The 12,027-nt window shown below is 48.0% G+C and overlaps 1 protein-coding gene across 1 annotated transcript; it reads left to right on the top strand.

Moving 5' to 3' along the window:
• The first annotated feature begins 1,207 nt into the window (after positions 1–1,207).
• Positions 1,208–9,952, top strand: DPY30 (dpy-30 histone methyltransferase complex regulatory subunit). The gene is made up of 5 exons (XM_049784226.1): positions 1,208–1,318; positions 1,547–1,622; positions 1,715–1,762; positions 7,059–7,201; positions 9,578–9,952. Exons 2-5 carry the CDS (start codon positions 1,587–1,589, stop codon positions 9,648–9,650), a joined length of 300 nt encoding a protein of 99 aa, XP_049640183.1. The 5' UTR covers positions 1,208–1,318; positions 1,547–1,586; the 3' UTR covers positions 9,651–9,952.
• Positions 9,953–12,027: the final 2,075 nt, after the last annotated feature.

Below are 12,027 nucleotides of genomic sequence, written 5' to 3'. Positions count from 1 at the left end.
TTTGGGCCATAACTGGCCATGCTTTGAGGCTGCTCTTGGCTCTAAAAGCTCAGGGATTACTTTTTTTTGGGGGGGGGCAGATGGGGAGTTTGGGCCACATCTGGCAGTGCTCAGGGTTACTCTCGGCTCTGTTCTTAGGTATCATTCCTTGCAGTGCTGGGGAACCATATGGGATACAGGGGATTGAACCTGGGCTGACTGTGTGCAAGGCAAATGCCCTCCTTTCTTTGCTATAGTCCTGGCCTCAGAATTTATTTATTTATTTATTCTGTTGCAGGCTATATCCTGTGATACTCTTAGGCTCTGCATTCAGAGACTACTTCTGGGAGGGTTTAGGGGATCATATGGGATGCTGTGGATTAAACTCTGGTCAGCTGCATGCAAGGCAAGTGCTCTACCCACTGTCCTATCTCTATTACCCGTCCAGAATCACTTCTGATTAATGATTGGTGGAACTTGAAACTCAAACCATAGTCAAATATAAGGCAGACACCCTCCCTGCTTTCTCTCTCCCCCTCCTCTCTCCACTCTCTCTCCGTTTTTCCTTTTAGACACTGCTTTACAACAATGTTCCTGAAGGGGTATCATGCACATCACTTTACCCCCTCCCAACACCCAGTTCTTGTCCAGTGACCATGTCCAACATTTTCTTGTTTTCTTTGAGGGTCACACTCAGTGGCGCTCAGAGGTTATTCCTGGCTCTGTGCTCAGAAATCGCTCCTGGCAGGCTGAGGGGGGACCATATGGGATGCTAGGATTCGAACTGGGGTCCATCCTGTGTTGGCCTCACGCTGTGCTATAATATATAGCTCCGACCCTTTCTGCTACATTGAAGTGGGTTTGAGTTTGGGGGGAGGGGTTTGGGTTCTAGAAAGAAAAGTATTCCAGCATGTCTGTCTGTCTGTCTGTCTGTCTGTCTGGTCTCTGCCTGCCTGCGCATGCGCACGCGCGTCCAGCCCTGAAACACAGGAACGATCCGCTCGGTCTCAGGCTAGTCAGGTCTGGGCCAGGCAGGTTTTCCCAGTCGATCGCCGAGCACGGGGGGGGCGTGGCATCGGCTGCCGCAAGCCGCAACTGTGGCCGCTCTAGGTCCTGGCGCCGCACCTTCCGCCAGGCCCTCCCTCCACTGGACACTTGTGCGCAGGCGCCAAGCACGTCGCACGCGTACCGCCGTCACTTACGGCACTCACGGTGCACTTCTGCGCAGGCGCCTGGCACGTCGTGCGCGCGCGCCACCGCCGTCGTCACTTACGGCGGCAGCGGTCTGTGCTGCAAGTTGGTGGCGCGGGGACCCGAAAGTCGCAAGTTCGGGGCGCGGGTAAGCAGCAGCTCCCTCTTCCCCTTCCCCCGAGGCCCGGCCTCCGCGCCATCTCTAGGGGACCGCCGTGGGAGCTCGCTGTCCGTCGTCTTGTGCCTCTGCGGTCCTGGGGGTTGCTCCAGGGCTCAGGTGGGGTGCAGGCCTGGCTGGGCCTGGCTCCAGTTTTGGGGTGCTCCTCCGGGCCTCGACCCCCCCTAACTCCTGGGTTCTCTCCCACTTGCACCCCAGGCTGCTTTCCCGGGCCCTTGAGACCTTGCCAGCTTGCACCATGGAGCCTGAGCAGGTGCTGGAGGGACAGACGCAGGTACCTGGGGCCCCCCCAAACCCATCCCAGGATTGTGGGGTGTCGGGGCGCCCCCCAAGACGCTGTGCGGTGTGTCATGCTTTGTCTTCTAGGTGGCCGAGAATCCCCACGCCGAGTACGGGCTCACGGACAACGTGGAGGTAAATCTGGCCTGGAAATGATCATTTTGTGCATTTCTCTCCCCTCCTCACCCCTTTATTTTTATGTATTTATGTATTTATTTTTTGGGGGGGTCACACACACCAGGCAGTGCTTAGAGGCTACTACTTCTCCTGGCTCTGGGCTAGATCGCTCCTGGCAGGCATGTGGGACCATAGGGGATGCCAGGATTCGAACTACCATCCTTCTGCATGCCAGGCAAATGCCCAACCTCCATGCTATCTCTCCGCCCCCCCCCCCTTTATTCTTTTAAGAGCTGAAGGTTGTAATTTTTAAGAGCTGGGGGAGTTGAACTAGGAGTGCCCCCCCCCTTTTTAAACTAGGGTTACTTTGCACAAGGGAAAGCTTTTTTTGGCCTGGTGAATCTAATAGCATCCAAGGACAGGCATCCTGTTTCATTCATGTTTCCAAAATACTGAAACTTTGTAATATTGAAGGGCTGGAGAGATATTTCAGTGGCTAAGGCTTTTTTTTCTTCTTCTCCCTGTTGGTTAGGCTAACCCGTTGGTGGTGGTGTTCAACCTTTGGCATCCATATAGTTGCCATAGCAATGCCAGGAGTGACCCCTGAGCATCACCGGGTGTGTGACCTCCCCCGCCCCAAAATCAAACAAAACTAGTTTTGAGTCAAGAGGCCCAGTTGCCGAAAACTAAGAATACTAGCATACTTGAGTAATGGATATTCAATGTGCACTGTTTTTGTGTGGTAGCAGTGAGTGCACATGTTGGGGTACTGCTTTGGTAATACTTTTTCTTAAAATTAAGAAACTCACATTTTTTTTTTGTTTGTTTTGTTTTTGGGCCACACCCGGTGGCGATCAGGAGTTACTCCTGGCTCTGTACTCAGAAATCACTCCGCTCCTGGCAGGCACGGAGAGATTATGTGATGCTGAGAATCAAACTGGGGTCTGTCCAGGGTTGGCCTCATGCAAGGCAAACACCCTACCACTGTGCTATCACTATGGGTCCATGTTGTTGATATTTTGTTTTGAGCACACACTAGGTGGTGCTCAGTGATTACTCCTGGTTCTGAGCTCAGGGATCACTCCTGATCACTTCTGGAGGGACCATATGGGGTATTGGTCATGGAACCCAGATGGGCTGCATGCTAAGCAAGTGTTCTACTCTATATTATAGCTTGGACCCCCTACATTGTAATTTTGTAATTGACTTTTTGGTTTTTGGTTTGTTTTAGGGCCACACCTGTAGCACTCTGGGCCTGGCTCAGCACTCAGAAATTAATCCTGACAGGCTCAGGATTATATGGGATGCCAGGAATTGAACCCTGCCATGTGCAAGGCAAATACTCTACCCTCTGTGCTATTTATTGCTCAGGGCTCTAGGCCCCCCCCCCTTTGTGTGTGTATGTGGGTTTTTTTGGTTTTAGGGCCACATCCTGCAGCTCTCAAGGGTACTTCTGGCTCTGTGTTCAGAAATTGCTCCTGGCAGGCTCGGGGGACATATGGGATGCCGGGATCAAACCCGGGTCTGTCCTGGGTCAGCCGCGTGCAAGGCAAACACCCTACCGCTGTGCTATTGCTCCAGCCCCTTGGTTTTGGTTTTTGGGCCACACTGAACAGTGCTCATGGGTTACTGTGTTCGAAGTACTGTTCCAGGGACCATATGGGATGTCAGGGTGCATAACAAGCACCCTATCCTATGTACTATCTCTCCCTGCCCCATTTATTTTCTTCTTCTTCTTCTTCTTCTTCTTCTTCTTCTTCTTCTTCTTCTTCTTCTTCTTCTTCTTCTTCTTCTTCTTCTTCTTCTTCTTCTTCTTCTTCTTCTTCTTCTTCTTCTTCTTCTTCATCATCATTATTATTATTATTATTATTTTGGTTTTTGGGCCATACCTGAAGGTGCTCAGGATTATTATTATTATTATTATTTTGGTTTTTGGGCCATACCTGAAGGTGCTCAGGGTTACTCCTGGCTCTGTCCTGAAAAAATTGCTCCTGGCAGACTCCAGGACCATATGAGATGTTAGGAATCAAACCCAGGTCTGTCCTGGGTTGACTGTGTGCAAGGCAAACACCCTACTGTTGTACTATCTCTCTGGTGTCTATCTTATTTTATTTTCTTTTTTCTTTTGTTTTTTGGGCCACACCCGGTAACGCTCAGGGGTTACTCCTGGCTATGCACTCAGAAGTTGCTCCTGGCTTGGGGGACCATATGGGACACCGGGGGATCGAACCGCGGTCCGTCCAAGGCTAGTGCAGGCAAGGCAGGCACCTTACCTTTGGCGCCACCGCCCGGCCCCTTATTTTATTTTCTAAGTGAATTATGTTCCCTCCAGGAGTGATCCCTGAGCATCCACTATAATTTGGGCTCTTCATTTGCCTGGGTGCTGGTCCCATTTCCATTTGGTGTTAGCTCTTTTCTGAAGAGCTGTGTTTACTAAACGCCTGTGGAGCTGGTTTTGGAGTGGGGAACAGGAAAGCAGCTCATGTTCTCAATGGGGCCTGGCTAGTGGCTCAGTGGGGGAGTACTTGACTTGCCCAGGAGACCTTGGAGCTTCTGAAGGTCCTAAAAAAGCCCTTTGTTTTGAGGACATTTCCTTCTGGGGATTCAACTGCTCTTCTCTTGTGCTGGATGCTGTTTGTGACCATAATTTTTCTTCCTGCTTTTGCTCCTTTAGAAGCCATCATTCTCTTGGTATCTGAGATTTTGTTGTGGTTGTTTTGGGGGCACACCCTGGCTTTGCACTCAGGAATCACTCCTGGCAGGCTCAGGGGACCATAGAATATTAAGGATTGCAAAGCAAGCGCCCTACCTGCTGTAATAATTGCTCCTAGATTTAACATTTGATTATAAGGTTTTTTTTGTTTTTTGTTTTTGGGTCACACCCGGCAGCGCTCAGGGGTTACTCCTAGTTACTCCTACGCTCAGAAATCACCCCCTGGCAGGCTTGGGGGACTAAATGGGGTGCCTGGAATTGAACCACCTTCCTTCTGCATGCAAGGCAAATGCCCTACCTCCATGCTATCTCTCCGGTCCTGATTATAAGATTTTATTTGTTGTTATTGTTTTGGCCACACCCAGTGGCCAGGGGTTACTTCTGCTTCTATGGTCAGAAATTGCTCCTGGCAGGGTGGTACCATATGGGATGCTGGGGATTGAACCTGAGTCCTTCCCAGGTTGGCTGCAAACACCTCACCGCTGTTCTATCACTCCCGCCCTGCTACTTTTTGTTCTTGTTGTTGTTTTGTTTTTGTTTTTGGGTCACACCTGGCAGTGTTCAGGGGTTACTCCTGGCTCTGCGCTCAGAAATCGCTCCTGGCAGGATCAGGGGACCATATGGGATGCCCGGATTCGAACCACTGTCCCACCGTCCTTCTGCATGCAAGGCAACCACCTTATCTCCATGCTATCTCTCCGGCTCCAGCCCTGCTACTCTTTTCTTTTTTTGGTTTTTGGGTCACACCTGGCAGCGCTCAGGGGCTACTCCTGGCTCTAGGCTCAGGGGACCATATGGGATGCCGGGATTCCAATCACCGTCCTTCTGCATGAAAGGCAAACGACTTACCTCCATGCTGTCTCTCTGGCCCCTGCTTAATTTAATGCGTGTGTTCCTCTTGAGCAAATGTACCTTAACATAATACCTGACTTTATGCCATTTTTCTATTCCTGTAATCTGTATCATTTCTGGGTCTTTTTGTGGGTTGAATTTTTTTTTTTTTTTTGGTTTTTGGTCACATCCGGCAGCGCTCAGGGGTTCCTCCTGGCTCTACGCTCAGAATCGCTCCTGGCAGGCTTGGGGGACCTTATGGGATGCCGGGATTCGAACCACCGATTTTCTGCATGCAAGGCAAACACCTTACCTCCATGCTATCTCTCCGGCCCCATGTGGGTTGAATTTTTAACTCATTTGGAACATTTATTTTCCTGGACCTTCTTCTGCTTGGTAAGATTCAGCTAGAAATTGGATGTTGTGAATTGTATTCTATTGGGTTCTGGTGATTTTTGTATTTCTTTTTGTTTTGTTTTGTTTTTGGGTCACACCCTGCAGCACTCAGGAGTTCCTCCTGGCTCTGTGTTCAGAAATTGCCCCTGGCAGGCATGGGGACCATTTGGGACGCTGGGATTCGAACCACTATCCTTCTGCATGCAAGGCAAACACTACCTCCATGCTCTCTCTCTCCGGCCCCTTATTTTTGTATTTCTTTAAACATTCCTGAGTTTTTTTTTTTAAGGACACAATTAAGCTGTTTCTTGATTTGGTTTTAGCACCCTACCAGGCAATCCTCAGGGCTTACTCCAGGCTCTGCATTCAGGAATCACTCCTGACAGGGTTCGGGGGACCTTACGTGGTGCTGGGGATCTAGTCCAGTACTGGGGGGTATAGGCAAGCTTCCTACTCACTGTCGTATCTCTCCAGTGTGGGAGTTTTGGTTGCTTTTTTGTTTGTTGGTTTGATTCTAGTCACACCATGCAGTGCTCAGGGTTTACTTCTGACTCTGCTCTCAGGAATCACTCCTGGTGGGTTCAGGGGACCATATGGGATGCCGGGAATAGAACCTGGGTCGACTGCGTGACTGTGAGCAAGACAAGGCCTGCAGACTGTGAGCAAGACTGCTCACTGTGCTATTTTGCTCCAGCCAATTTTTTATTTCTAAATTTACAAAACGGTAGATTGTCTGACAGAAGACAAAATTTTTCAGTAAAAATTACTCGATGTGGGGCCGGGCGGTGGCGCTGGAGGTAAGGTAAGCCTTACCTGCGCTAGCCTAGGAGACGGACCGCGGTTCGATCCCCCGGCGTCCCATATGGTCCCCCAAGCCAGGAGCGACTTCTGAGCGCATAGCCAGGAGTAACCCCTGAGCGTCACCGGGTGTGGCCCAAAAACCAAAAAAAAAAAAAAAAAAAAAAAAATTACTCGATGTACAAGGTGCTAGATGAAACCTGTGTGGTCTAACTTTGGGGTTTATTTTACTAGCAATTGACAATTCAGTCCCAGCTCTAGTGATAGACTGGACTTTTTCTTACCTCATTGTTGTTCATTGTTGTGTTCATTTTTGTTTAGCACTATCACCAGTGGAGGTCTTTTTTTTTTGGTTTTTAGTTTTTGGGTCACACCCAGCAGCAGCACTCAGGGGTTACCCCTGGATCTACGCTCAGAAATTGCTCCTGGCAGGCTTGGGGGACCATATGGGATGCCGGGATTTGAACCACCTTCCTTCTGCACACCAGGCAAACGCCCTACCTTCATACTGTCTCTCTGGCCCAACAGTATAGGTCTTTATAATATTTATCTCCTCCTCTTATTTTAATTTCTTAGAGGATAGTAGAAAATGAGAAGGTCAATGCAGAAAAATCATCAAAACAGAAGGTGGACCTGCAGTCCTTGCCAACCCGCGCCTACCTGGACCAAACTGTTGTCCCTATTTTATTACAGGGACTTGCTGTGCTCGCCAAGGAAAGGTAAGTGCCTCACAAATGGGGTAACAACCCATTACAATTGGGTAACAGGCAGAACCAGCAAAATGAGAGATACCCCGAACGAGTCCTGTTGGAGACGTAGTTGGATGTTTTATCGCTTTTTTTGGGGGGGGGATTACACCCAGCGGCACTCAGGGTTTACTCCTGGCTCTGTATTTAGAAATTGCCCCTAGCAGGCTTGGGGGACCATATGGGATGCCGGGATTCGAACCAGGATCCATCCTGGGTTGACCGTGTACAAGGCAAACGCCCTACCACTGTGCTATCTCTCCAGCCCCTGCATCTTTTAATTTTAACTTATTTTATTTTTTGGATCACACCTTGCGGTGCTCAGGGGTTGCTCATGGCTCTGTGCTCAGAAATTGCTCCTGGCAGGCACCATATAGGATGCTGGAATTCGAACCACTGTTCATTCATCTTGGATCGGCTGTGTGCAAGGCAAATGCCCCACCGCTGTGCTATCTCTCTGGCCCTCTGGCCCAAGTTAAACTATATTTTTATTTTTTTGGCTACACATGGCAATGCTCAGGGTTACTTTTGGCTCTGCACTCAGGAATCACTCCTCAGGGGACCATATGTGATGCCAGGAATTGAACTTGGGTTGGTTGCATGCAAGGCAAATGCCCTACTTCGCATAAGGCAAGTGCCCTACCCATTGTGCTATTGCACCAGACCCCAGTAGCCTGCTTTTTAAAAATTTATTTATTTATTTATTTGGTTTTTGGATCATATCCGGCAGCGCTCCTGGCAGGCTTGGAGGACCCTATGGGAGGCCGGGATTTTGAACTACTGTCCTTCTGCATGCAAGGCAAACGCCCTACCTCCATGCTACCTCTCCGGCCCCCAAAAGCCTGCTTTTTAAAATTATTTTTTGGATTTTGGGTCACATCCATGCTGCTCAGGACTTCTGGTTCTTGGCTCAAGAATCACTCCTGGTGGGGCTCAAGGGACCATATGGGATTGGGGGTGGGGGTACAAACCTGGGTTGGCAGTATGCAAGGCAAGAGCCCACTGTGCTATCTTTAAGTGTCTCTTTTCGAGCTAACTACGTGTGGCAACTTTCGAACTATTAAAATATTGGCTGAAAAATAACAGTGATTTAATAAATGTCGCAGAACGTGTGCGAGTGTGTTCCTACTTTTTTTGGATTAGTCTTTTGGGGGAATTCTTCCCACTCCGACTGTGTTTGAGCATCTTCCTATTTTGTTCATGTTCTTACTGAAGAATAGTCCATGGGCAGGCAATCACATATCATAGGCATGCAGCTTTTTCAGACACCACACATGACCGCGTCACCTGCACTCAAATCACGAAACTGGAGACTGCTGCCATCATCATCTTCATCATCATCATTATCCCATTGCTGTTACTTTTTGAAAACTTAGGTTATAGAATTAAGCTTAGAACCAGGTTTTTTTTTTTTTTTGTTTGTTTTTTGGCCTTTTTTTGGGCCGCACCTGGTGACTCCTGGCTATGCACTCTGAAATTGCTCCTGGCTTGGGGACCATACGGGACACTGGGGAATTGAACCACAGTCCATCCTAGGTTAGGGCATGCAAGGCAAGTGCCCTACTTTTTGTGCCACTGCTCCAGGTCCTGAACCAGATTCATTTTATTTGGGCTTTGAACCCCAAACCCGGCTGTACTTAGAGGCTTCTGCTCTGTGCTCAGGAGTATGAGTCCCCTAGTGGTGTAAGGGTAAATAATTGTACCCCATGGGGGGGAGGGTACTCTACCTGAGATTGGCTGTGTGCAAGGCCCGGGTCTTATCTTGTATACTCACTCTCTCTGGCCCTGTAGCCAATTCTATCCAACCCCAAAATTTTGTCTTTTGGCCTGGAGCGAAAGCACAGCAGGGTTTTTGCTTTTTACACGGCCCACCTGGGTTCAATCCTCAGCATCCCCTATGGTCCTCTGAGCACCACCAGGAATGATTCCTGAGCTCAGAGTCAGGAGTAATCCCTGAACAGTGCTGGGCGTGACCCCTCAATTTCTTGTCTCTCTTTTTTGGGGGATTGGGCCACACCCTTCAGCACTCAGGGGTTACTCCTGACTCTGCACTCAGAAATTGCTCCTGGCAGGCTGAGGGGACCACATGGGATGCTAGTGATTGAACCCGGATCCGTCCCGTGTTGGCAAGATGCAAGGCAAACTACCGCTGTGCTATCGCACCAGCCCCCCATTTTTTTTTCTTTGTCTCTTTTAAGCTATGTTTTCGGCTTACTTGCTTGCCTACCTCCTTCATTATATTATGCAAATGGCCTTTGATTGTAGATCAGAAATTAAAAGGTGTGTTGACAAGGAACAAACACATCTCGGAAGCACATTTCTAAAACTTGGATTTCTTTTCCTTTTCAGACCACCAAATCCCATTGAATTTCTAGCATCATACCTTTTAAAAAACAAGGCACAGTTTGAAGATCGAAATTGACTTATTGGGAAGAACAGAAATATCTGATTTCTACTTAGATTTACATGACTAAGAGGCAGCTCTAATTGCCACGAATCTCCCCACCACCACCAGTACACACATAACCCCTTTTTTTTTGCAGTATAAGAATCTTCAGGACACAACAGAACTCATTCCTGGAGTTGCAGAAGAAAACATACCTCCCTTTTTCTCGATTTTAATCATCCTACTTATTTAATGGCTGTATCCTGTGCAATTTTCTCTCAGATTGTCTTTAACTTTGTTTTCTAAAATAACCTTCAAAATAAACCATTAAAATGTCATTTTAAAGTAGTTTTTGTTACACATGACAGATACTTTCAGTGGCTCAACAGGTTCTCATGTTTGGCTTTTTTTCTTGTGGCTTAGAATGCTGGTTTTATAAGAGTGTGAAACACACCAGAATCTGGTACAACATTTTTATTTTTTGGGGGGTGTGAGGGGGTTTGGGTCATTCGTGGCGGAGCTCAGGAATTACTCCTTTCTCTGCACGCAGAAATTGCTCCTGCCTGGCTCAGGAGACCATGTGGGATGCCGGGAATTGAACTCGTGTTCGTCCCGTGTCAGCCACGTGCAAGGCAAACGCCCTCCACTGTGCTATCACTCTGGCCCCTGGTACAAAATTTAAAGGTGCAGCCAGGTTTTCTCAAGGTTGTTTCTGGTCCACTGAAAGAGTAGGATCTAGTTGTCGTTTTTGGGGGTGGGGAGGAAGAACACCCAGCATTGCTCAGAGTTCACTCCTGATGGTGCTTGGGAGTCCCTGTGTTCTTGCCATGGATCCTGTGTCAGCCATATCCAAGGTAAATGCTTAACTGGCGTTTGGCTGGTCTACTTCTCAGCCTCCTGCTTGGAGATTTGACAAGCAGCACAGGTGAGTCTAATTTAGTCAAGTTGAGGCACTAACCTGAACTGTGGAGGTGTTGATCAGAAATGCTCTGATACTGTTATTCTTTTTTTTATTTATTATTTTTTGATACTGTTATTCTAAAGTAGCAAAATCAACAGCTTTCCATTTAGTATGATCCTTTTGTTAAAAATTATTTTGGGGGGCTGGCGTGGTGGTGCTAGAGGTAAGGTGTCTCTGCCTTGCCAGCGCTAGCCTAGGACAGACCTCGGTTCGATCCCCCGGTGTCCCATATGGTCCCCCAAGCCAGGAGCGACTTCTGAGTGCATTGCCCTCAGCATTACTGGGTGTGGCCCAAAAACCAAAAAAAAAAAAAAAATTTTTTTTTTTTGGGTATTTTGGGGCCATACTCAGAGGGTTATTTCTGGCTCTATGCTCAGAAATTGCTCCTGGCGGGCTCGGGGACCATCTGGGATGCTGGAGATGGAACATAAGTCCGGCCTGGGTCAGCCGCATGCAATGCAAAAGCCCTACTGCTGTGCTACCACTAGGGCCCCACCAATTTTTTTTTTTTTTTTTTTTTTAAATTCTGTTTGTTTTGAGGGTTATACCATGTGGTCAGGAATCACTTCTAGGAGTGTTTGGGGGACTTGAGCCAGGGATTGAAACCGGATTGGACTCGTGCAAGGCAAATGCCTTTATTATTTTTTTATTATTATTTGTTGGGCTATACCCAGCAGCATTCAGGGATTACTCCTGGCTCTGAACTCAGGAATTGGTCCTGGTGATTCTTGGGGACCCTATGGGGATCCGGGATCAAACCTGGATTGGCTGCCTATAAAGCCAACACCTCTGCTGTACTACTGATCTGGCCCCAAAGATTACTAGTTTGCAGTGAGAATGGGGTGGCTGGCAGCAGAAGATAATGATAAAAACAGATCAAGGGTGTCAGATCCTGTGTCTGTTTCCAGTTGCTAGATGAGAAAAGACAATTTTGAAAAGTTAATAGACGCCCAAGATCACAGCATAGGACTGAAAACCAATATTGCAGTTTGGGGGTCCTGGTTGGAAGGGTTTTTTTTTTTTTTTTTTGTTCATTGCGTCTACATTCTTTTCCCTTCCTTTATTTTTATTTTTTTAGTCATAGAAATTGAACCCGCAGTAATAGTTCTCACAGTAGCCTATACCATAGTTGTCGAGCGAAATTTCCAATGGAAATTTCATCCAGGAAAGATCCTGGATGGTTTCAGCAGTTTTCTCTGCAGTTTGGTGGTCTTGGAAGCCTCTTGTGAATTAAACCCCAGCCATCTCTTTGGTTTTGGGGCCACACCAGGAGGCACTGGGGGACCATGTAGGCTACTTGGGGGCCCCTCTTCAGTTCCAGGTGGAATTAAGGGGACTTAGTGTTGGTGCTGAACTCAAATTAGAAGTACTTTTTTTTTTTTTTTTTTGGTTTTTGGGCCACACCCGTTTGACGCTCAGGGGTTACTCCTGGCTATGTGCTCAGAAATCGCC

Source organism: Suncus etruscus, chromosome 12 (genome assembly GCF_024139225.1).
Source record: "Suncus etruscus isolate mSunEtr1 chromosome 12, mSunEtr1.pri.cur, whole genome shotgun sequence".
NCBI lineage: Eukaryota > Metazoa > Chordata > Mammalia > Eulipotyphla > Soricidae > Suncus > Suncus etruscus.
Note: the sequence above shows the minus strand (reverse complement) of the source record. Positions and strands in the feature narration are given on the sequence as shown.

Coding starts and splice junctions, on each gene's coding strand:
- DPY30 (XM_049784226.1), top strand. CDS start 1,587: ATGGAGCCTGAGCAGGTGCTGGAGGGACAGACGCAG. Junction 1,623..1,714: donor TGCTGGAGGGACAGACGCAG/GTACCTGGGGCC, acceptor TTTGTCTTCTAG/GTGGCCGAGAATCCCCACGC. Junction 7,202..9,577: donor GCTGTGCTCGCCAAGGAAAG/GTAAGTGCCTCA, acceptor TTTCCTTTTCAG/ACCACCAAATCCCATTGAAT.